Source organism: Falco rusticolus, chromosome 7 (assembly GCF_015220075.1).
Source record: "Falco rusticolus isolate bFalRus1 chromosome 7, bFalRus1.pri, whole genome shotgun sequence".
NCBI lineage: Eukaryota > Metazoa > Chordata > Aves > Falconiformes > Falconidae > Falco > Falco rusticolus.
Genome location: NC_051193.1, coordinates 62,724,624 through 62,751,379, shown reverse-complemented (window position 1 = coordinate 62,751,379; position 26,756 = coordinate 62,724,624). Strand labels below are relative to the sequence as shown.

Below are 26,756 nucleotides of genomic sequence, written 5' to 3'. Positions count from 1 at the left end.
GCATTTTATTTTACCGAAGGTTAGTTATATGGACAGCATATTATTTAAAACACTTATGTGTATTTTAAAATGGAAGAGACCGCTTTTCTGGAGCTACCATTCCATTGCTACTTACTTGATGGTGACTTCTACTACAAGTAGGTCTGTCACTAGTGTATGATATTTTAAAAGACAGATATAGTAACATTAAACATCTACTAAACAGCAACACACACTTTTTCAACAGTGCTGTGACAGGTGCTGCTCTGAAGCCAAGATTTCAGCTAGCAAACAGCACAGAGCACTTGACAGTACACTAGCACCTTTTACATTAAAGCGTAAAGTTTTACCAGATAACAGTACATAAGGCATAGTAAATCAACCAGTACAGAAATTAATTCTTTAAATAAAAAAGAAATAATTCAGAATGTACTACCAGTGTACAACAGCTGGTATATTTATATGGAATTCACACGCAGTAACTACTCCAACATACACAGTCAGCACCAGAACTAAACAAAACAAAGTAAAAGCTAACCTTTGCTGGGTTTGACTTGTATTCATAAGTAACACAAATCATAAAATAACAAACATATTATAAGTCCAAATTCTCAGAACTGGCTCCTTGACTTGGCTCCTTGTAGAGTTCCTGCTTTAGGTTTTTACATTGCTCTAAGTGCCACTTCATGTGGGACTTAAAGATGGTTCTCCAGCTCGTTTGTATGCACAATGAAAGGAACGGTATTTGTCAAAGCAAATTGGCAGGACTGACCTGGGTTCTCCAGAGGACTTCTACCCTACTAAAAGTGTGGGTCAACAAAATCACCTAGCCAACCAACAGGCTGGGTAAGCAAGAAACCTTGGGGAGAAATGGGGGTGGGAAAAAGAACAGGAACCACCGTTAAGTGTGGCCCTTCAGCATGCTACTGCCACAAGGGATCTGTCCGTAGGTACACATACACCTCCTTAGGTGACAGCATTTTTTAAGAAGCAGCATCCCGAGCCATGTATTTGCCCTGCTGCCTCTCCCTGTGCTGTGCACAGGCAATAAATGACCCTTAGATTTCTCATGAGTTTAAACAGCAGCAACCAAGGATTCCTCTGCTCCCATTTCTATACACATTCTGTTAACTAACCCCTAGGGCCAAGAGGACTGGAAGAATTTTGGTTGATACAGTTAAATAATGACAACAGAATTGCTCCAGCTGCTAATTAAAAGAAAGCATTAAGGCATTTGACAAAGGTTGGCAGCCTGTTCAATATTGCCCTCTTCTAAAGATCTCTCATTGGAGGAAGTCAGAAGCAGATGGAAGGAGTGACCTGTGCTCTAAAACTTGATGTGTGGCACAAGCAGCCAATGTTCTTTAAAAAAAACCCCACAAACCTCTATGTGCTCCATGTCTGAGACAGAGAATGCAACCTTCCAAACAACCAGCATCAGAAGAAAATATTAAAGGTGGTAGTTGGAAAAGTTCCAAGATTCCAGAAGAAACTCCTCAACTAAATAAACCAAGTCCCTCATGGCTCATCCCATCATCTTTACTGCATACAGAGGGTTAGTGGAGCGGTGAGGTGAACTCAAAAAAAAAAAAAGTCCATTCAGCCACAGTAATAAACTACTTAGAATATAGAGGTTGAGAAAAGTAATTTCCTCATGGGGTTGACTCTGCTGCTGAGAACGCAGTACCTCACTTTGACTCTTCTCACAGTCCTGGCTTGCTTCTCCTATTGCAAAATGCCAGACATCCGAGCAGATAGAGAAATGCGCATCTAGTCACCTCAGCTGAGATGTTACCACACTCAGTAAAGATGCCCCATGTTCTGAAAAGCCTGAATGCTGCAGTCAGGCTGGTGTTCCAGCAAGAATCTTGGCTCCACTCAACCATTTCTTGTTTGCAAGGTGTACAGCTGCATGAATTAAGCATCACGTAAGTTTAGAATAAGCGGACCAGAAGAAAAGCAGATGAGCCTGATGAAGGCAATCCTGCCTTCTTGGTTCTGTAATGCCCAGAGATTTCAAAACCAGCAAAGAACTTTCTTAAAAAAAAAAAAAAAAAAAAAATAAAAAAAAAAAAATAGTAAATGTTTCCCTGCACCATACCATTGCTCTTTTTGGAAGAAATATCACATTATCCGGAAGGTGCTGACTCATAGAGGACTGATACGGGTCAGGGAAGATCTGTGGTCAGCTTGACCTTGGTCAGGTTGCACAAAAGGACACAGTCACTGTGGGCAGAGGTAATACTGACTATAAATTGCTGGAATGCAGCGAGACATTTTTGAAGTTTCTTACATTGTCTGATATGGCTTAAGACATTACGTATCAAACTTGCACTTTGGCTGAATGGGTAGCAAGATAAGCAAAAAGGCAGATATTAAGACATATGATGCAGTGAACGTGACAACATAAAAAATGAGGTTTTCTCCCTTTCAGGGGATTACATACGGCAATCAATGCCCAACAATTCATTGTCATGAAGTACTTGCTGCATGGATGATTAAAAAACTTTAGCAAACTTTATAGTGGGAACAAATGAAGCTTTTGGGCTCTCTGCCTTTGTGGCTTTTGTCATTTAGGATTTTTCTTCTACTGCCATGATGGCTGACACTAAAACTATCCATAAAAATAAAAGCCTATGACATTTGTCAGAACCCTTCAGGAACATATTTGTGCCCTATGTGAGGCATAAGCTTGCTTGGGATCTGCCTAATTTTGTTCATGTCCAGGATGCCCTCAATGACAGGTCACACAGCACCCAGGAGAGGAAAACTTGGGTGTGACTGCCCAGTGAGCTGCCATGGCACAGTCTGTGTAATGCAGAATGGGAGTCCCTGATCTTACAGTACACATGCAGTCTGGCAAGGACAATTCTTTTGAAATTAAACTGCTTTTGTCCTCAGTCTTGCGTTGTCGTGTTGGCTCTCTTGACAGCCACAGAAGCCTGATCTGCACCCTTGCAGAATACACAGGAAGAGATACTAGCTACAGACAATGGCTCACTGTTCAGGCAGAGAGGAATTTATATCAGGTATTGAACCCACAGTAGCTGGTCAGCCCATTGCAATTTTTCCCTGTGTTAGGTTGGTGTTCTCCCCAGGGAAATCTTCTATGCCAGTTCTGAGACTGTGAATGGCATCAGGGTATCAGGCCTCTCTATAGAGCATCAGTAAGAGCACCCAAGTGGATGACAGCAACAACAGTTGTTATTCTCTAAATGATAGCAAAAAGGTATAATGGCTGATGGCTTGGGCCCAAGCTAAGTGAGTTACTGACCCTCTCCTTGGAGCAAGTACCTTTTATTGGTCATTAGCAGTGCATTCGGTGCCTTCTGCACTGAATTCTTTTGGGGAAGGTAGTATGCATGTTCGCCAAGAAATGCAGTTTCTTCTCTTTTCTCACCCTTCTGCTTAGAACTGAGTTGGGCTTCCAGTACAAGTGAAGCAGACAGAAAAGGTTGAAGAGAAAACAAATGATGGTGTTCTGAGGGATTCGTGTGTGTCAAGACACACATCTGTGTGTCTACAGATTCCACTGCAGACAAAGCAGCAACACGCTTCTCACAGACTTAATAATCTGTGTTTTCTTCCAGAAACCCAAAAGTCATTGTATAGGTCTGTCGACCAAAACAGTTAATTTGCTGCAGAACTGGAGCTCTTTAACCCCAAAGGTCTTGCATTTATGCTAACAGCTTATACAGAGTTTGACGTTTAGGGCCATACAAAACTTCCTTGCTTTCTTTACTCTTGGAACATATAAAATTACAAGAGTGACAGAAGAAATTGGAAAGACTGGAGTAAGGCTCACAGTTATGATGCCTCTTATAGGAATTTAAAGCACATTTGTAATTTCCTCAGAGACTGCTGCTCAAAGCAAGATTTCATATGCATGTACACCTATAATGGGCTCTGTAGAGACATTAACAGACTGTGCACTAATTCTTGTGGGAATGGAATGTCCTAATCTTGCTGTTGAGTCATACTTACAGGCTGTGACAAACTCTAGTAACTTGTAAATTCCACAGAGTAATGGTGCACAAACTACATCCAATTATTGAAATTTATTTTGATAACATTCTCTGGCCTTACCTGCAAAAATACCCAAAAGAAGATGACTGATTTTCTGCCACAAAGAGGGAAGAGTGTTCTTAGTAAAACCAATTATTTAAAACATAATTGCCTGCTACTTAGTTAACTAACAACTGCACCTATTCAGTTTCCTACCATGAAAAACTTCTGTTTGCCTACTTCTGTTGTGTTAACATATCATACATAAAACTCTATAAAGTATCCTTATTGCCTTACAAACTGCTTCTACACTAAAGATAAGAAAAAAACCATATATTTTCATGATGTCACCCACATCATTAGTAGAAATTTTGCTGAAGGAAATGTCTAGTGGGCTTAAAGGCTTGATTGATTTCCTATACACGGCAACTTCTGACTGACATTCTGGTACTGCATGTCAAAAGATCCCTACAAAATGTGGTATTCATCTTATTCAACCCTGAATAAATCAATAAAAAAGCTTTTAATTTTATTTTTAATTTTTGTGATCAAAATTATTCACTTGTTCTCAGTCTCCAGAGAAAAATACAGTCTTACAGGATGTCTAACAAGTTAACCAACAGCACAGTCAGACTGGCACTAGCCTGGTATTTCACCATAGAGAAGTTTGTGCTAAGTTGAGCAGTTTATGACAGTCACAGACTGACACAACAACCTTTTTGCACAGGGTAGGAAAAGTAAACTTACTCTTTGAGAGACTCTTCTAAACGCCGGACTCGTAGAAATGCTTCATCTCTCTCTTCGTTGGCTAACCTAAGCCTTGCCATGACAGCCTCATCACGTTCCCGTTGAGCAGAATAAACTTCTTCCACCAGAGCTGTGAAAGTAACCAGTGTGTTTAACAAACAAGCTTGACAAGGAAAGACACTATTAGGTGCATTATATGGGCCTTTGCCAGCATCTCCTAAAATCAACTTTTCTCCACTGACCTCGGATTACTCTGGATAAGGTCTACATTACTCTTCAGACACAACACTAAATTCCGGTTGATTGCTGAAATGAATGCTTTAAGGAATGAAATAAAGCTCTGTGTTTTCAGATTCAGCCCTGTATAATCAAACAGGGCACAGAGGTGTTTTGCTTTGCATTCGGAATGCTTGCTTAATGGAAAAGTAATTCTTAAAGCTCAGAATCATATGAGATGCTATTAGATTTCTTCCAGGACACAGAGTTAAAAGCAATGATCCATTAAAATTACCATCACACTGCTTCCTATCAGAGTGGGACACTGATATTAAATATTACAATTTATAATATTTTCATAGTCTGTCTCTGGTATCACAAGAGTGGCACAGCTGGCACCCTCTTCTCTGCCAAGCCTTTACTTTATTTTGTAATATACTGTTATATTATCTGTTACGGCATACGTGGACCTTGGAGCATTAGGTGCCAATAAACTAAGATTTACTGTCTATCCTTGGGAGCAAACTAACACCTTCGAGTCATTCCTCATCCCGAGCTTACATTTTCTCCCTGCCTCTCCCCTGTCAATACGTCTAACACCATCTCTGGCACATTGCCAGAATCCTTACCTCGACCCTGCCTCCACTAAAATCTTTATTCATACTTTCATCATTTCCCTCTGCAATACCGCAAATCTCTCCTTACAGTCATCATAAAACCCTGCAGTTGAAACGTCTAGGGACTTTCAGGATGCCATAGTAAGACCGCTGTCACTCCCAGACAGAGGACTATATCCTCTCGAATTGTCACAGGCACTTCCAAAAAACTCAGCTGAGGTCTGTGTGTTCCAGAATGCTCCATGCTGCCCTTCTAGTCTGCCAAGCTGGTGTTCAGCCACAGTCTCCTAACACCATACTACAGTCTTTCAAATTTTGGCACTTATTTCTCAAGAACCTTCTGCATTAAGCCATTGCTACTGGGCTTCCTTATGTCCTTCAGAAAACTGCTCCTCTCTAAACCACTGCTTAAGTAATTAAGATCTCAAAAAAAGGCTTCCTCCCTCTTCACTTTAGCCTAGAGCTTTTACCCCTCCATTCTTACCTCAACTGACATCAACTTTGTTGTGTTTATATGTTAGCTTATTCCTACTTCACAACTTTGTACGTTATTGTACAAAAACTTGATAGTGTGATATAACATAAACTACTTTATGGTTCTTCACAGAATAGAACTAGAGGAACACAGCAGTACATTTTAGTAGCAGCTATATTGGTGGCACAAAATATGCTTTATCAGTACCCAAAAAACCCCCAAACTCCCCAACCAACTGAAATACAAAAAGTGGTAAGTTTCTGTACAGTTCACAAGCAGCTCGGATAACTAGGGATGTAAGACAAATGAGAAGACGAACAGAAAAAGAGTATGGAGAGATGAGTTAGGAAGATGTTCAAGGTAGGAAAGCAATCCTCTTGTCCTCTGGCTGGGGAAAAGAGTGTTACTGGGGAGTAAGGGAGCATTTTCTGCAGCTCTAGCAAAAGGTTGCATGATAACAGCAGATTGGACAAAAGATGACAGGGAAAGGCTAAATGTTACTTCTGGAAGTGCCGTCCCTCCTCTCACAAAAATCTGCAGAGGAGCTGCAAGCCTAGCCATGAAGCTAGAGCTGTAAGGAGCTGCATTCACAACAATTCTGCATCAGAAGCACAAATCTCAAGACATACACTAAATTTAACAAACACTGATTTAATTCTCTTCTATTTCAGTATTTACTTGTTACACAAGAACAGTGTCTTAATAGTGTCTTTTATCTTCAAGATCTTTTCCCCGTTTGCAATAAGAAAGCTTTGCTTGCTGTGGAATAGAAAAACTAAGGCATGAGTAAAGCAGCTGCAAGACCACATGTGCACAGATTAGTGGTCAGGAATAAGTTTGCAGCACTCACAGAGGGTGAGTCCGATATCTGCAAAAGTAGGGGGCTCAGCAAGAACAAGAACAAATTGTATGTGGTGGGCTGTGCATTTCAGCTCACCAGACTTCCACTTAGGTTTGCTTGGGATCTTTGAAGCATGGAAACTAGTGCTTCAGCATTGACTGCTTAGGCAAACTATAATGCAACTCCTATGTCCCAGTTGGATCTGGAATACACAAGCCATTTAATTCTGTATGGTAATTATTACTTATCCGTAACTTAATATATTTGTTTACTATAGTATTTCCAGTAAATTATGTCAGTTTATCTAGCATCATGCCAGAGACACTGCACCGACAACCCTTTCCATAAAGCTGCAAGTGGAAACATTATGCGATTTTCATAATGAAAACAATTGCTGGAATGAATAGAAAGCTGTCTAAAATAACTGAAGATTTGGCACTTACTACTTTTCTGGGGTTAATTAATTTCCACATTAGTTAACGTCCTTCTGGTCTGTTTGAGTGCATCCTCCTTTCTGTCAGACCTTATAACATCCCCACCTCAGCATGAAAACCCACAGTTTGCCGACTGCTGCGACGGATCATGAGCATAGTACACTTAAGAGGGACTGTGCTTTGGCGTATTAAATTCCCTCTCTGCTTAACTACAACCAGTGGTAATAATGACTATCCAGGCTTTTTAAAACCAGATTATTGCTTCTTTGTCCTTAAACCAAAATAATGCATATATAACAGTATGAAAACATTCAGAAAAAGATTATTTTAAAGTTACTTCACCATCCTGCTTATCTCAAACATTACCATGCCTGATGGCAGCTCAGAGGCTGATTGCCTTGAACAGTGAACCCTTCCCCCACCAAAGGTCCATTACAAAATACTGTCTTTTACCTATTGGCTATGGCAGAGTGACTTAAATTGAGCAACACTTTCCTGTTATTTTCTTATCCTTCCACTAAATTAAAGCATTGGAGTAAATATCCCAATGACTACATCCATCAACTACATTTTTTTTTTAAAAAAAAGTAGTTCCATATCAATTACAAGTGTTTGGCTTTTGCTTCTATTTCATAAAAGTAATACTGCAAGTTAGTTTTATCATATTAAAAAAGATTAGGGAGAGAGTAGAAAATCAGGTAAGTTTAAAAAAGAAAAAAAAAGAGAAAAAACCCAGATACTGACACTAACCACAAGAAATTACTACCTTAAAAAATACGTAAAAGTCTTCATTTAATGCATTTTAGTGGTCTACAGAAAGCTAACTCACCTGATTCCTTTACCAGCCAAAGCTTCTGTTGAATTTAGGTTAGACATTTCTGTTATCCAATGCCTAGACATTTGTGACTATTTAATATTTTACAAAAAACTCCTTTTTTAATACTATATGGAATATTGTAACAGTTACAAAATTGCACGTAGTCCATAGCTATTGTTAACAATAAAGTTCACCATTCAGATTGAGCTACACATGAGTCACAAGTAATATTAACATAAATTTCAGGACCGTAAGGATCACAGGAGTCTTCAAATAAGCCACTGAAATACACGCACCTTTGGGCTGCAATGCAGCAGAAAACCGAAACATTTTGTGTCATGTTTAGGAAAGTATGTGCAGCATAAGCTGTCCAATGAAAAGTCGATGAGAGACAGAGTGAGATAAAAATCCTCCATATTAAAAAGAGTAAAAAATATCCAGATTATCATCCTCATGCTTTTTAAAAATGCCAGGTGAAAATTAATTGAGAGTACCAAGTCAGGCTCCTAAGTCCCATTCAAGATATGGCATACACAGCAAAATACTATCCCGTACTGGCACACTGACTTGGTGTCTGATCCAATGAAAAAAAGTGATCCAGCTACTTAGTCACCAACTGCTCTGGTCGACACCATGAGGTTTTTCTTGGAGACATTCCAATGGCGTACCAACCAACCCTATCCTGTTTATCTTGAGGCCTGACCAACCAGAAAGACAAATTCTTATAGAACTCATGTTTCAAGCAAGAAAATGACACACAAAAATGTAGTATGAATAGTCAAGTATTAAGCTAAAATGAATTGTGTCATTTACTAATTCATATACATACAATGACATTCAAGACTTAAAATATTTAAATCCCATAGTGCTAAGTTAAGAAAAAAGGATTCTTTTCCAATGCTTGCAAACATCATAATATATACAAATATGACATTACTATTTAGTTGTATAAACTTTATTTGCTTTGGAAATAATTTAATAACATCTTTCTCCTTGCAACTAAAACCTCTGCATACTCTAAAAGAGCTCTTTATTTTAAAAGACTCATTATACTAAACTCATCAATTCTAAAACATTTTTAGTTTTTAGTAAAGAAAACAATTGTAAACAGAGAGCTTTTGTAAGGTAGATAGCTATTACAAAGTTCACTTAGAAAATCAATATAGCATTTTAGCTGGAATTTGCTCATTAAACACCCACAGCTCTAATGCAAATTATGATGGAATGAATAAAGCAAATACATATGCTTCTTTCTTTTTATTAAATGTAAAATCTACTGTTAATTGCATCTGGTATGTCATATAAACTTTTCTCCTTAACTATTAAATGGAAGCTTTTACAAAAGTCATTAGAGATTCTCTTTCTTTGACTTGTATAAATTTCAATATTTGTTCAGTAAAGGTTCACAGCAGTTAAATTACATTAACAAATATTATTAGCTACTATGTAAGCCAACTAAGTAAAATACTTATATTGCAGGTAAAACAAATCAATGGGTGTTTACAATAATATTTGGATATGTCCATTTTTAAACAAGCTTATCAAATATCATGTAATTCTTAGTCAAATGAGAGAGACTCAAAGTAGATTTTTTCTTCCCAAATACTCAAATTTGTTTAGTAAGCTAATTGTTTTCTAATATGGGCAAAAGTAAATATGAAGAAGATGAACCATACCGAGTATGAGTTTACCGAGTCAAAGCAGTGTACATATTTTCTTAGTTGAACCTGATTCTTTTGGCAAACCTACCTTCTACACTTTTTAAACTACCTTTAAAATACAGCACTAGTGAGAAGGTGTGTTGGAAATCATTCTAGTTTAAATAGTGGTTCATGATTTTCCAAACAAAAGAACTTTGGGGGAAGGGAGGGAAGCACAGTTCCCAGGAAAAAAGTCTGTTTGCTGATTTCCTAGAGGTCATCTGTGTAAATAAAAAAACTGAATAGGAGAGGCAAGAAAGAAGAAATTGTTTGGACTTAAAACATCTATGGCAGCAGAAAATCACTTCTCATTACCCATTAAAAAAGGTAAAATATAGAATATTGGCCAGATCTTATAAGAAAAAAATGAGACCACTACCCACGCTGCTATATCAGAAGATACAGTGAATATTATAACACTATAACAATTGGTTTTCAAGACAAGTCAGTTTTACAGAAATGGTAACAATATTTTGGACTTTGCAAGGTGTTTGACATTAACAGATGCAATGAATACTGCTTTTGGCTTTGGACTACATGAAAAAAAAGATGATCCAAGAAATAGTACAATCAAAATTTTGCTTTTTTTTTGTAACAAGCCCTAGTTACTGTGATCAGTTACTTCTAAGAAAAAGACTTGGTGAAAAAGTATTTCCATTAATAACAATGTATTATTGCAGAAAGTCAGGGTTTTGTGGTTTAAGATTTAGTATTCAAGATCAGTGGTTGCTGAACAATAAGTGACTTGGGATTTTCTTTGGCACTGATTCTGGTACATTCAAAGTAATTTTACTAGCTACTTGCACCATTATAGCAACAAGACATAAACATGAGATTATATGTTTTTACAAAAAAGGCTCTGAGCATCTTAAATATTCAAGAATTGACTGAAAAAAATTGATGCATGATTTGACTTCTGTTTCATACAGATACACAGCTCTAACATAGGATTGAATGTTGAAATGAGAAAAATGTAGCAAAGAATATTTTCTGTTTTCTGCTTTTTGGAGATGTATATTATTCTGAAAGAGAAGTATGAACATGAAAGAACTTGCTTGGCCAAGTCGTACTTAGAAATCAAGATTCTTGTAATGAGCTTCTTGTTTATCCTGCTCAGTCGCTTCCATGAAAAAACTGTCAGCTGAAATTTATCCTACAGAGAGGTTTAACAAAAGCTTTTTAGGAATTTTTGTTGTGATTTCACTTTGGATTTCTGAGTACCAGCTGCACAAATGTGAGGAATTAGGTAAGTATACTGGGAAAAGAGGTGCAATGACTACCTACATTTTCATTTTCATTTGTCTTCCCATTCCTATCCACCATTGCTGGGTCTATGTAAACAGGAGGACTTGGAAACTATCCTTGCCATTTCCAGATGAGCCACTATAATTAAATTTTATTTAATCATATGGATATATGCTTGTTCTCTTACAGAAATATAAACATGTATGTATTTGTTATCCAGTCATATTAGAAATCAAAATCCTCTGACACTTCTTTCTACTAGATTTAATGACTGTGCTCAAAATTCTTACATATGAAGTCAATCTTACCATAGCCAAATAAAAAAAAAACCAACAACCAACCACATTTACTGCATTGCTATGAAAGCCTTTAAAATGCGTCATTAATTGGTCTCTGCGCATACATGTTACAAAATGCAGATAATCCCTAGAAATGTTCAAAGCCTACGGCCCTTGCACAGTTCTCATTCAGGTTAACAGCAAACTACCACGAGCTCCAGGGCTGACTGTTGACTTAAAAATTGTGCTGAAATATTACTGTATTACGAAACAGGCAACTTCAGTTCCTAGCTCTTTTTTTTTTTTGGAAGCTACCATTCATTTATGTTCAATTATGACCTACAACTGAAAAATAAAAACAAAACAGTGATAAGTGGTCATAGGAAAACTACTTCAAGAGTTTTCACTCGTCTGTACCAGGAGTTATAGACTAGAAGTCATTTACACCTAAATGTGACTTTATAGATAAAGCAATCTGAACAAACATTGATAGAACACAGTGACTTCTTTATTGCTTTGTGTTTGTCGTATGTATTTAGTGCATAGCATTCATCTGCTCCTACATTTCCAATGCTATAAACAGAGTGTTCTTAATAAAAGGCTAAAGTTGCTTAGTGGCAGCTCTACATAGGGTTTTCTTTGTGTACTCAGATCCCAATTCAATTAAAAAAAAAATAAAGTGGGAAAGAATAGGAGAGAGTATTATACACAGACCCCAAGGCAGTTCTTGTGAAAGCCAATCCCTGTACAATACTTAAGCCTCTGCTTCTAATACACTAAACACAGCTGACTTCAAAATTCAAACCATAATGCTGTTACAACTTTTTTTCAGTGAATAATTACTGATGCCTGAATATTTACTTTAGGGGGAAAAATATAAATGTTGCATTGAAGTTTCTAAGTTATAATCTGACAGGTTAAAGAAAAGTTTTTTTAATACCCCAAGAAGTAGATTATTTGAAGACCTTTCTATTCCTGAATAAAACTCAATTCTTCACATTCATCTAACACCCCAGTGGGGAAGAGAGAAGGACCAAGCTAATCATAAAAATATGCAAAGATACTGGTTTGCTTTTTGCATACCAGCTCCACCCATAAATAGCTTAATAATTTATATTTTAACCTATGCCACCCCACTACTGTACTTCAAAGAGCTGCATGCAACTTTTTGACAATCAAAAATTCTGACAATCTGAAGGTAAAACTACATTGTTTCAAATTAGGCTGCTAAAATTAAGCCAACACCACCCCCATCTTGTTGGTCGGTCGGTTTGTTTTCCTGTCCTTTAGATGGATTATCTACCTTCCCCTACATAGGATTTAAATCCTTCAGTTATTTCACAATTCTGTATTACCAGAAAATATTTTGAAAAAATATTCAGGAAATAGTTTTGCATAATGAAGCATTAATAGGACAAAACCCTTAAAAACTATATAGACTATATATACAAATCACAGAAAACTGTGTTAGTGAAGTATATGCATTTCCCACTTAAACTGTAAAATATCATTCATATTTAGGTTTATAAACACAAGGGTTGGGAACTATTGAGTTCTTTTGGCTAAAGCCCAATATTGGCCTTATTTCAGTTTAATTGGAAGAGGATCTTGAATTCATCTTCTCCATGAGATATCAGGAACCTGGATTTCTGTTTGTACCAAAGGTTAATAAGAAATGTGTCTGCAAAAGTCAAACAGCATTAAATACCAAAAACTGATTATTATTCTGCAGGAGTTGTTCTGTCATTCATAATCTCTCCATGCTCCAACCTTCCACAGCTAATCTTTAATGGATGACATGCAAGAAAGAAAAATAACATCTAAAACGGGGCTCTAAAGTGAGCTTTGAAGAAATGGAAAATACTTTTCTTCTGTGCTGGAAGTTATTGCCACCCAAAGTTTATTACTGAAAAGATTACTTATTTCCTTTTACTTTATGGGATATTAAATCAAACTAACTCTAAGCTAATAGCCACCTGCATATTTGTTTTCACTTTTGCTATTAAAACCATTGCATATGCATTCAGTAACTATTTTTCAAGTTAATTGATGAAACTTCAAATAATGTTCATGAACGTTTTCATGCTATATTCAAGAAATTCAAAATACCACAAATGTAAATGCTCAACATTTTTGTAAAAACAGACGTGAAAAAAGGGGCTTCATTGTAGGTATATTGCCATAGTTTCCAAGAGATTAAAAGCTGTGTAACATATATAACAGTATTAGAAGTACTGCTTTCCCATTTTTCCACACTATATTTCCTATCATTACCCTGGTCTTTCAGAAAGTATGTGCAGAATGCTAACACAGTTTTCAGGCATTAAAGGTTGTGTGCAACACCTAACAGACCTAGCAGGGCTGGACTCAATCCACTTCTTCCTGCTGAGTTGACCATGATTTAAAAAAGGTGCTAAATTTTCATAAAATTACTGTTAGATATTGGCAAAAAACCTACCACAGAATAGCCCCTGCTACAGAAAGATTTAGAGAACTATTTTATTATACTTCAGAATTATTCTTGGTCCCAAGATGTAGCACTGTGATAACAAAATATTCCAAGCTGAGGCTCTGAGGCCAACTATGGTATATCTTGTTGCAGTAACGGTGGGAGTTCTGTGAGAAGACCAGGGCTTTGGTATTTTTTCCAGTCTAGAGAGGTTACCACTGTGCTCTACAATTCTCACTTACACTCAACCAGTTCTTTCCTCTGAAAGTTCCTACATACTCTTTGTATAATTCTTCTGTTAGGAAAAAATGAAGTCCCTTATGTTCATCCAAAGTGAGATCTGTTCTCTCTGATAGTTCTTTGAGAGACTTAGTCCTTTGCAATGTCTCCATCTTTATCTTCCAGTCTGTCCCCAGAAGATGTGTGCTCCTTTCCCCTCCCACAAAGATGCACCCATCCTTTTCTGTTCAACATATGAAAGTTCTGCATTTTCACATTTCAAGATTTGTCTGTTCTTCATACCCAGTTCACATGTGGTGTTCCCTCTTTTCCTGACATTATCCTAGTCTCAAGTTCTTTTATGATGCACTCTTCCCTTGATTTTCCTGATGTTGCTCCACCTCTGTTCTTCTTTCATGACGGGGAGTGAAACTAATGGTACCTTCTGACATTGGCTTATAATGAGAGGAAATCCAACACATGAGTAATGAAGAAATAGCAGGAACCTGTGGCAGCTATGACCACCAGAAACAATAGTCTCTAATGCTTCAAAGCCTGCAACCAAACCTGTGAATTCCCTCATTTTCCTTAGCCGTAGCTAGCTGACACAGGGATAGGAACCCAAGGAAGTTTTAAAATCCATTTTTCCTGGGTAGTAAAATTGAAAAATTAATACCTTCTGAAAATAAGTTATTTACTGCACACAATATTGATCTTTCTCTTTCATCATGTGTATACCTTCTGTTTAACTCTACTTTTTCATATTTTTGCATAAAGTATTTCACAAATTTACACCTTTACTCTTCATTTCTTCTGCAAAAAGGAAAAATCATGAAGTGACAAGCTTTGAGTAATTTATTTCTGAAGACTGTTGTAGCTTCATTTTAAAATGCCCTTTGTCTCAGCTTTTCTGTTCTTTCCATGGGACTTGTTTCAGTAAAACACTCAATTAGAGGGTTATATTTTAAAACAGAATTGTAATATTCCTCAAAGTAGACAACATTTTTATGGTGTACCTTCTTGATGTTTTTTACAATATGATTTTGTGGAGTCATTTTCTTATCATAAAGTCAGTACTAACTAATAATAAAAATGCAAACACCCATATTTACAAGCTTCGCTCTACCATGTGTTATACACTGCAGTAATTAAACATTAACTAGCAACATGAAATCACAGCAGCATGTGTTCTCCTTTCCCCAAAGGACTTAACACAAGGGGAAAAAGTTTTTTCCTTAAATGGGCTGTCTTTTTTATTAGGTTCTGCTTGTCCATTAGAACTCTCCCCAAGGGTTTTATGAGAAAGACCTCCACAAATTCAGTTTGGTTCACATCATTCCAGATTTCAAAACATTTATCCAAACTTCGTAACTTTCTTAGAATTGAAAGACAGGAAGCAAAAAACCCCCATGAAATATTAACGATGCTTCCTTTTGGCAAACAGCTTAAGTAGTGAGGAGCCTCCTGCCCTCTCTCTCAGCGTTTAAAGGATTTTATACTTCCTGAACTTGTAAAAGGAGAAAACAAAGGTATTTTTTTAAAGGTCATCCTTATTACACATTGTAGCTCTCATTAAAATTCGGCTTATTCTTCCTTTTAAAATGGAATAACTATGCTAATTATTATATCCATATTTATGCCACACTATTTTGATGAGACTGTTATGCTTAGGACATATTCAAAAGTTTAAACAGTAGTGTAGGAAAAAAAACAATTTACTAAGAAATATTTCAACTGTATCCATAAAAATGAAACTATACATGTTTTTGACAACCTTTGACACACGTTCCTTTCCAGATTTTAACAAGCAATGAACACCTATATCAAAGAGAGTATTTATTATAGATACAGAGGTAAAACACTGCAAATATCCAGGAACAAATACAAAACTTGGGATTCAACCCAGACAATCTGCATTAGCTTTCTGCTGCTGGATATAACTATGATATGCAGTGTGGATTTTTTTCTTCTGAAAATAAAGCAAGCAGTTTATGTAAAATGAAATAAGAATAAAATTATGCCTGTATTTCAATGTTTCCTAATATGCAGATTAGATTTGCCTTTCCTTTCCTCCACCACAGAAAATCTAGGAACTCTCTCTTCCATCTATAATATACACAGAATACCGTACTCTCAGGAGTTTGACATTAAGTGGAAAGTCAGCCATCTGTTTTTTCAGCTGCAGAGTTTATTTTCTGCTCCATTTTCCTGAAGACAGCTACTCCTTCCTTCAGTACCAATATTCTGGAGACAGGTACTAGTACTATTAATACTATATGAAGTGTGGGTGGTCTATAAGCACACAATTTTATCTAGCTTACACTTTATTTATGAACAAATGATACAATGCATTTATAAAAGCACTCCCCCTAATTTCTTTGAGGAAAACCTCAGAGTATTTTTCACCCACTGGGTACACTGTACACACAGTCACTTTCCAATCATAAAAATACTCAGCTTCATTACTTCAGAAATTTCCAAAATCATTGAACAGAAACGGTCTCCATTCTTGTACATCTACCCAAAGAACAATTAACAACAAATACAAGCATGCATTCACTTTCAACTATAAACTTTAAAACCTTCATTTGGGAACTTTTATAAACATCATTCACTGGAGACATACCATCATCAGATAAAAATTCATTATAACTACTAAAAGAACAGATTTTTCAAGAAAAGTGCAGGTGTCTAGTTGAGGTGAATGTGCGACTATCTCCATACACGGGGAGGGGGTAGCATTGCTCTGAACGAGCTAAAACAATAAGTGGTATTTGAACTGCTGGTTGAAAGGTAGAGGCACTGGTAATCATTATTTCCCCTTGTTTGTTCAGGACCTTCCAACAAAACAAACAACCTTTTTGTGATTGGATTGACATGGTGTTAACAATGCATTTAATGCCCAAATCAGTATGAATACAGGTAAAGCTTCTGCTAATACCAGTACCAGGATGTTAAAGCCACCTATTTTCTAAGCAACTCTAAACAGCCACACATAAAAAAAAAAAAAAAGTGTCAAATCTTCCCTCCTTTAGCAAATAAAGCTAACATTCACTAGGCCACGTCATATAGCAACCGCAGGTACTGTTTGAGCCATATAGCCATCTGTTAAACGCTTGCCTACTGTACCTGCAATCTTTTCTGCAATCTTAGCTTCTGTAGCTCTCTCTTGCAGCTCTAAGTCCAGTTTTATTGTCTTCAGCTCCTTGTCCTTTTCAGACAGCTTATCCTGAAGCTGAATTGAACAAATGGACAGTAAGATTCTTACCTGGCCAATACAGTGAACCAGCTCTTCTAACCACAACAAAATTTTAAATAATAATTTAATACCCCCAAAATACAAACACTATGCAATACATCAGAAGTTCAATTTATTTAAAGGACAAATGTTAAAAACATCTTTTTTATCATATGCCCTATCTTGTTCTGCAAGACAGGCAGCAATGTGTATGTCACTATTTTCACTTGGGATTCTCTTCAGATATTACCAGCTGTGGTCCTTCTTGCTAAGGAAGTTCAGAATTACACGGAATATGATGCAGGTGGCGTCTGCATGAACAGCCTATTTACTACTGAGAGTACTGGCATCACAGCCTGAAGAGTCTGTGGTGTAAATGCATAATTTTTCATGTGTATCACCAGATAGAAAATTGTATTCTTTCACAGGTTGAGGCCTTCGTGTTAACTGGGAATCCACTAAATCTGCTCTTGGACAGATACCCGAGCTTGCCATTGAATATTCAATGACACTTCATGGAAAGACTATAGATTTTTCTGTTGTTTAGGTGCACACAACTGCTACTAACACCAGTAGCAAATCAGTGTGCAAGCAGGACGGAATTTTCTTTCCCTCATCAAAGAGGAAGTATCAGGGCACATTCTTTATCTGGACCACATACACAGAGGCACGAACTCAGATTCTATTAATGAAATCCTGGCCTTGGTTTTGGTCCTCCTTGGTTTTCATCCATGGTGCAAGAACTTACATCACTGATTAAAAAGGTCAAAGGGTAGGATAAAAGTGGTGTTTTTTTTATTTTATTTCAGAGAAGCAGTTGTTAAGCAGATACTAAGAATCCAAAATGACAAGAAAGCTATTGATTGGTGCACTAAAATAAATAACAAAACTAAATTAGGCACTGTTTAAAATGTATGTTTTGTAAGACAACTATAAAAGAGCAAATGCTGTGAGCTGAATATCTCAATTGTACCTTTTTATTTTTGGCTCTCAGAGTGTCCAGTTCTTTTAAAAGGAATGCTGTTTCCGTTTTTCCGTCTAAATCTGAGGCATCCCTCCATGAAGATACAAATTCAGGGAGCATCCTGTTAGCCTTTTGTTCTACGGTGCTGCATTTCAGAGGGGAAAAGAAAGAAAAATAATGTACAACCAGTTCCTCCCCCTTCCTCTCCAAAACAAAATACATGAATTATCAAAACTTGTTAATCATTGCAAATGTATTAAATAGACAGTAAAAGGGATGGCCTTCTATCACTTCTTAAATCTGTAGTTCTGAAAAAAATCTGTAAATCTGGAATGGTAAATATATATACTACAGTACTAAGGCAGAAATCAGATGAATATAAAGTAGCTATGAAGCCTATAAACAGAAAATGCTTAAGGGAAACAAATTAAAAATCTGTGCCTAACACAGAGCGACAAAATAATGAAACATTCAGGTATCAAATTGATGCTTAGGTTAAAAGAAACCTAATTCTTCAGTAGGATGGTCAATTCCACATGAACTGAAATGAGAATATCCAGAAAACAAGATCTAGGAGTTCATCTTGAAGAAATGTGTAAAATGACAATGTTATTCTAAATATTATAACGGGCATCAGCAATTCCATACTGTATATCACTCACATAGTTTTAAGATAACTTATTTAGCCAAGACAAGATTCAATGACCAGAAAAATTCTGTCTCAGGGTAAGACTTTTATAAAACTCCTTGGCTATCCATTGATACTCACAGATAACTCAGAAATCACAAACAGATCTCACTTGTAAGATGGTAGCAAAATCAGTAGATGAATGGATTAGAAGGGGGATTAACAAATATTTTTACCATTCACTTCCTCTAAGCATTTTCTGTTTATAGGCTTCATAGCCAATGAGTCATATGAAGTAACCAGATAAAAGCTATACCTTCTTAACTACTGTTTCTACTGTACACATTACTTTCATTATGTGTAATTGACACCCTAGAAAGAAAAGGAAAGCTATCTGTTGCTCCTAAGAGTCATTCTCCTATACTGTTGTTTGTACTCAGTCTCTCCTTTCTTCACCTGCTTCCATTGGATTTATTTTCTCTATGGTTCTTTCAGAAGGAAGTTAAGGTCTGTACTCTGCAGGCAAACTATGGTGCAACCTAAAGCACATCAAACATAGACAGCAGGAAGATTCACGTTGAAAAAGTACTTACTTGGTGTATTACACTATATATGGATTGGAAGTGTGCTTAAACTGCCTGTCTGCACTTTTGAGATTCTTCAAAGACTATTCCATCTTTGCTCTGTCTAGCAAATTTCATTTACTATTGTTTTGGACTGAAAGTGATAGATGCATCTGGATACTACTGCCCAGATATTACAAACCTCAAGCTTTTTTTGTGCATTTTCCAGGTTCAGGAGATGCTTCGCATTAACAAGTTTGAATATACCTCCTCATCATCTTTAAATCCTGCAAACATTTTCTTCCTGATGTCTAAAAGAAAACTTGATGTTTTCATTCAACATTCCAAGTCACATTGATGGTACACCAAGATCATCATTTACAGTGCAAATCAACACTGACTCAATGTTTCCTGGGTCATTCTATACAAAGATATTTTCTCATTTTATATTCTGATTGCAATCTATTTGGGGAAGGACAGATTTTACGCAGTTTATATAGTCTCTACCACAATGAGTTTTTGGCCTAGATGCCATGTATTTGCAGGTGAGATAGTTCAACATGCTGACTGCTGTGGGAGGTTAACTTCAGTGTTCAAGATCAGCCTGATTCCCAGTGCAAGTGGCACTGGTGAAGGGCAGGAGCAACAGCCTTTGGTTGACACTGTGCTGGGCTGTACCTAATCACTCAGGATTACATTTGGCTTTTAGTGCAGGATGCATTGCCCTAACAGCGTATCTCAGGCCCTAATGTAAAAAAAAGGCAACAAGACAGACGGAAAAGTACTATGGACTGGTTTGGGCCCAATAGATCGTACTAAAGATAACAAAACCAGACGCAGAATCTGCCAGACAGGTGAAGAATTAGCGTATATTTTTCAAAAGTACATCACAGGGCTCTGCAGCCTTGGTCCCATTCTCAAAAGCAAATCTGTCACTCAGTTAAGACTTGGGCTTCAGAATGCCTAAGTTGCTCAAAACCGGTAGCATGTTCCCAAGTCAGTTGGGTTTACCTTTATATATTATGTCACATAGTGCATGAGCGTATATGTTTCCTAAGATTGCAGTAGAAGGTCATAGCTCAGTATAGAAATTAATGACAATAAATGATCAAAAGTAATGACAGAATGAAATCTTTAGTTTGTATTATACTTTGCAACCATAATTTCCCTTCTCCAGATGCCATTCACAGACTGCCTACAAAGTATTACAACTCCTCATCTTTTCTCTTTCAACTTCATCTACACTTCACCCTGCTTTATTCCTGCTTCCTAGCTGCTTTATTCCCATTTCCTACTCACTTTCACCCTGCTTTGTTCCTGCTTCCTACTCACTCATGATACTTAGGGTACACTGTGTTTGTTGTGTAAAGTCACAAATACTACCAGACTTTTAGATCATCTTTTCTAATTCTGTTCAGTATGCATTTTAAAAATTAAAAAGAGATCACAATCATCGAAATACCCACAGCGTGTCACATAAGCCATTGCCATGATTGTTTTTTCTGTCAGTGCTAGAGAATGCAGTGGTGAAATGCTGCATTCCACACTGAAAGAAGGGCAGATATGGTAAGTCTGAGTAAAAAGCTGACTTACTGATTCTCAGTTGGGAAGTAAATTTCCTTACCTTTATCCAAAAATCTGTATGTATATTATACATATTATGTATGTCTATAATTTGAATCTAAAAAAATTATATATATTGGGATATTTGGTTTTACCTTGATTCTTCAGGACTGGAATTACAATCATTTGGGGCTCTTCCTCTTTGACTGGTTACCGGCAAATCTGGAAGTTTCAGTGGTTCAGCTTCTGCCTGGATGAATGGGTTTTTCTGAGAATTCTCATGAAACTGGAATTCAGCACAAAAGTCTTCTTTCTTCTGTTCCAGGACATGTGTTCCTAATTGGAAATGGAAACAAACATATTTTTTCATTTGGAAAAAGAAGCACAAACTTGAGATTTCTCATGCAAAAATGGCTTGCTATATTCTTATTTGTAGCAGAAAGGAGAAAGTACTCTAGTTTCAGATTCACAGCTTCCTCATCCCACTAAGGAACCTAGAGCACAGATGTAGGAGTTATGAGCTATTTACTGTATTTTTCTCATGGAAACTTCAACAATTCATCACCATTTCCTAATCCCTCTTCCCCTGAAATGACTGTTTAAAATAATGCTGACCCTATGAAATTATCTACTTATCTTCTGCAAAAATCTGCTTTAGCCCAGTGAGACATGATGAATTTCTGCTGTAGACTGGGAAATTTGCAGGTTGTGAACTAGACTCTTACTTATATTGAGGTCTTTTTCAAATCCATTTTGGCTACAAAAAAAGTATCACCAAGCTGTAATTAGCAACAGCAAATTTAAGGCCCCATTATTCACTCCTGGAGAGTGCAAGGTTCAGGCTCATACAACTAAAGAACTTGAAGAATGCAAAGCACAAATTGTGCCAAAGAGGAAAAGTATCTAATTAAACTGTTGAATGTGATAGTTCTCTGAAGCTTGGCTACTAGATACATTTAGGACATATTTCTGATATCAGGGTATTTAAATGAAAGAAAGATCTACATACCATGAATGTTCTTTCATAAAGTAAGAACAAGTAAGTTTTAATTATAGAACTATATTAAAAAAAAAGAGGAAGAAGCCTAAAAAAGCTGGAATGGAAAAAAGTGCACATATTCTTCATTTTTTCATTTAGATTAGCAGAGAATAAACATCAGAGCTTTTGCTTATTTAATAAAGTTAGTGTTTCCAAACATTTTGGTATATATTTTATGATCCAACTTATTACTTCCTTCTCAAAAATACTAAGAAACTGTCTATACAGTTGCAATCATCTATAAATAGTCCAAAAATACACATCAATCAGTATCAAGGTATCACGCTGCATGTAAGATATAAAAGCACAGACTCTGAGTCAAAAATACCGAAAATACTCTCTAAAATCTACTGCAATAGATTACTCTTTCCTTGAAGAAGGAAAGACACAGCCGATGGCACAGGAAGCATCCCAAGGGCACAGAGGGATGACTCATGGATTGGCTGGAGTCAATTTAACAAGTTTCCATACAAAGCTATATGTTACCTCGAGGAAAAAATTTTTGTACCCGCTGCTCATCTGTATTCTCCTTATCTACTTCGGCACAAAGCCACTTGAATCCACTCTCTCCGTTCCTCTAAACCAGAACCACTGATTTTTGTACTAGAGGAACAACAGTCAACAGTGTATCAGAATCTTTGTTTCTAAGCAGTAATAAACACGTGGTGACCATAACTTGCTAAATAGTTCATTAACAAGTATAACCTAACACTAGTTTCAGTACTGTGATTGAAATGTGTTCCTCATATCATTTCACAGCCACTAGGATTCTTTGAGCAAATGTATGCTGGTGTTCACTGGCTTGAAATCCTGCATGTTTTTGAGCAGACATTTCCTTTTAAATGCTGCTATGTTTCAAAACTGGACGCAACATCTTGCTCCACCTTACAATAAGAAGCAAGGCTCACTATAGAAACAGGCATTAAAAAAATCACTATGTATACTCTAAGAATCTGCCCCATCTTGGGAGAGGCAACACATAAGGGTGAAATTCAGAAACCTCTCCAGTTCGTACTACCTGAAAACTAACCTAGTCTGAGTTTCAATCCTTGCAAAACATTTTATAGGGAGGCATATACTTGGATGTGTTTTCCATTTGATTTATATTATAAAGACCTATCAAACATCACCCTGTCCACTTCTCCCAATTCAGATGTAGCTATCTGTGTATATATATATATATATATATATAGTTGCAAGTTATGCTCCCACACATTGAAGAGGAAGTGCAACGCTTCACTTGCCATAACCAATTTTCTTCTTCTTTTCTAGGGCATCAACATTTCCTTTAAGCCGTATATATTTGAAGTGCCTCAGGTGAAGCATGTTGCATTCTGTGGAAGAATTCAAGCACAACGTATCTGTTGCAATAACCAGTAACTGTATTGCCATGAACCTTTGTTCCTTGTTTAGCATTCCTGCACTCTCCTTTGGCCCACACTATATGAAAGCTGGAGAAGAAAAACCTCAGTCCAGAATGTTAAGATTAGATGACATTAGTTGCCACAGTCACACTGGGATGAATAGAAAAAGGGATTCTATCCCTTTTAGTGTAAGAGTAATCAACTGAGTAAGTTTTCCTCTCTGAATAGCAGCATAACTATCTGGTGTATCAACTACTCCTTGCAGTTTTGTATCATCAGCAAACTTGCTGAGGGTATACTCTGCTCCATCATCCAGATCATTAATGAAGTCATTGAAAAAGATTAGATCAATTTTTGATTCTGGGAGTAAACTGCTAGTAACTTGCCTCCTACTGGACTTTGTACAACAGATCACCACCACATGGGCGCAGACATTCAGCCAGTTTTCAACTGACATTGCTGTTTACATTTATTTAATCCACACTTTGCTTCTCTATTAGGATGTTATAGGACACAGAGTCCAAAGCCTTATCAAAGTCAAGGAAAACAACATGCTGCTTGATCCATGTTTTATGTCCTGCTTGTCAGGATAGACCACCTTTGAGCTTGGATGAGATGATCCTTGAATATCAACAAGATCTCTTGGATTCCTCTTCTTTCTAGTACCGTAATTATACACAATTCTTCCAAGTAGATCTCTGAGGAGGCCAAAGTCTATTCTCCTGAAGTCCACAGCTGAGGTCCTGCTTTTTGTCCTGCTCTTTCTTCTGAAGATCCTGAACACCAGCACCTCACGGTAACTCCAGCCGAGGCTGCCCCCTGACTTTGAGATCCACAAGCAGTTCTTCATTGTTTGTAAGTATCAGGTACAGCAGAGCACCCCTCCTTGTTGGCACCTCAATCATTTTTTTCAGGAATTTGTCAGTGGACACCAGAAACCTCCCATATCACTTGTGCCCTGCTGTTGTCCTGCCAGCAGATTGTCAGTGTCATTGTAGTCCTCCATCAGGACCAGGACCTGTGGATTCTTCCAGTTGTCTGAAGAAGGCCTCATCTCCTTCACCCAATCTTCCTCCATGCCCTTCCCTCTTATTGGCAGGATCAAGGATAACACCATGGGTTCCCACACCCTTAACCACCCCCCCCAGAGCCATACAGTCACACTTATAGTCACATATAGTCATACTTCTCAGGTCAACCCGACAGTATCACTGGTGCCTAACTAGAACAGCAGCAGGGGCTAACAGAGGGTCAGATGAGCCTCAGCAGCCTCTCTATAACATCCTGAAGGAGCTCTCAACAAGCAAAAAAACTTTCTAGATGACACGTCAAGTCACCAGACAATTTTTTTTTTTTTAAACATTATGAGATAAACATGTCTGCATGATGAAGTAAACATCTGCATTAGCAGCCGAACTTCAGGCTAAGTCCTTAGGCCATGTCAAGATACAGATTTTTATGCATTCAACTAAGTTACAGCAGCTGGAAAAAAAAAATAATTTAGAATGGGATAGATCTGTGTTGGCATTTATTAATGCTAATGCTGCTTTTTTAAGCAACTTATGTTTGCAGCACACCTTTACCTTTTCATCCAGATCCAATTCCCTCAAGCACATGGGTAAGACTAAGCGGTATCACAGCAAGCCTGTAAGTGGCATTCCTGGAAATGTTAGGCGAAACACAGAGGATCTATTTTTTTCCCCTACTAGTTTTGTAAGAGAAAAGATGATGGCAGCCTCCTCCACTCAGACATGGAAGCACTCTGCCCGAGGGCATGAAGGTTAGAAATTTTTACTTGTTTCACACAGCTGTAATGCATGTTTTTGGTCAACATGCTAAATCTGTAAGTAGAATGCTTTGGGGAAGACATTTTAACCACTGTCAAATCAATGGGCATAAGGATTTTTTTATTTTTAAAACCACTTTATTCTCCATATAGCCCATGACCCCCACCCCATGTAATTTAAGCTCCCACGTACCAAGGCCTGTCTTGCTGTTAAACTAAGCAGCAATATTAATCAATGCACTTCAGTGCTTTTCCTCATGCCTCCTGCAAATTGTATTGTGCACTAATTACCAATGCTGCAGAGGCACACTGGGGAGTACGTAGCATTTGCAATAATCAGGCTGCATAAGGAACATCAGAGAAAGGGTAAAAAGCCTTGCAAGCGTTGGGAAAAATGCTGTAGTTTTCATTAAGTGGTATCACCAGCACTGATTCTGGTTCCCGAGTATACTAAACAACTTATTTTCCATATAAAATAGAGTTAAGTTCAGTAGCCCAGATTAATATTTCACTATAGGGAGAAGCTGATCTTCTGTATGTATTTATCTTGAATGAATAGCTTGTTCACATTGAAGGAAAGAAAAGCAAATGTTAGGAAGAAGGAATATAAAGACACTGGAATTAAAGCTGGGAATTGATTGTAAGTGACGTAAGAGGAAGATAATGCTGTCATGGCTTGAAATAGGAAAGGCAGAAAAGAATTCAATGTTGTTAAGCTAGGAGTGGTTAAAAAGTCAAGTAAAAACATTGAATCTAATGCATTTTGCAGGCAGCCACTATTTCTCACAGCTCCTTTTTAGAAGCAGAGGATTGGCACTGAGATCAGGGAAAGCACAGCATGAGAGAATCCTGTACTGACACTTGTAATATGGAAAGAAGTGCTGGAAATGTAAGTGCACAGAAGGTGCAGATTCACCCCAGAGGCTAAGGAGGCAGTGGCATCCCTTGTTACACCACTCAGCATATTCAGGCTGGGTGGGCACCTCCTTCCGCCTGTTTGTAGTCTTTCAGCACCCCACTAGCCAAACTGCACTGATCAGCTCAGAGGTTTGCAGGGAATCTCCGCGGAATAACAATAAAGGAGAACAAACAAAACCCAACAGAACATGCACGCAGTGCTGCAAAATACACTGCCGGCTACAGATCTGCCTGCAGATAGTATGGGGACACTGGAAGCCCTTGGTGTTTCAAACCAGCTTCAAGTGTCATAGTACTTACTGCTTGCTACCTATAGCTTCTTAGTATTTGTTTTAAGCTGGTCTACAGCACAGACAAAGGATCTTCTCATCTGTCTGCAAAGGACTGCATGAATGAACCCTCAGAGGGGTGGCAGTAAGAGGCAGGACAGGAGAAAAAGCAAAAGCAGGAAGGAAGAGAATGAGCCATACACATGGTGGGAGCATGAGCAAAGCTGACTGCAAACTCAGTAGCTCACTCTTCCTATGTGACACTCTCAGATTAAAAGCATTTGAAGAAATGCAGAACAAAACACTGTGGTACGTTTGAGGAACTAACTGCAACCTCAGTTACTAAAAGCCCCAAAATTCAGTGACTGACAAACTTTCATTTACTGTTAATCATGCATCTTT

The 26,756-nt window shown here is 37.4% G+C and overlaps 1 protein-coding gene across 13 annotated transcripts in view; it reads right to left on the bottom strand.

Annotated features, from left to right (window-relative positions):
• Positions 1-26,756, bottom strand: part of MIPOL1 (mirror-image polydactyly 1) — a 197,276-nt gene that overhangs the window by 123,715 nt on the left and 46,805 nt on the right. For all 13 annotated transcript variants that reach the window (XM_037393501.1, XM_037393508.1, XM_037393512.1 and 10 more), the window contains 4 exons: positions 21,134-21,314; positions 18,234-18,369; positions 17,152-17,257; positions 4,732-4,861 (listed from right to left, as the gene is read on the bottom strand). In XM_037393501.1, the coding sequence (XP_037249398.1) occupies positions 4,732-4,861; positions 17,152-17,257; positions 18,234-18,369; positions 21,134-21,314 (553 nt within the window). The remainder of the gene's footprint in view (positions 1-4,731; positions 4,862-17,151; positions 17,258-18,233; positions 18,370-21,133; positions 21,315-26,756) is intronic.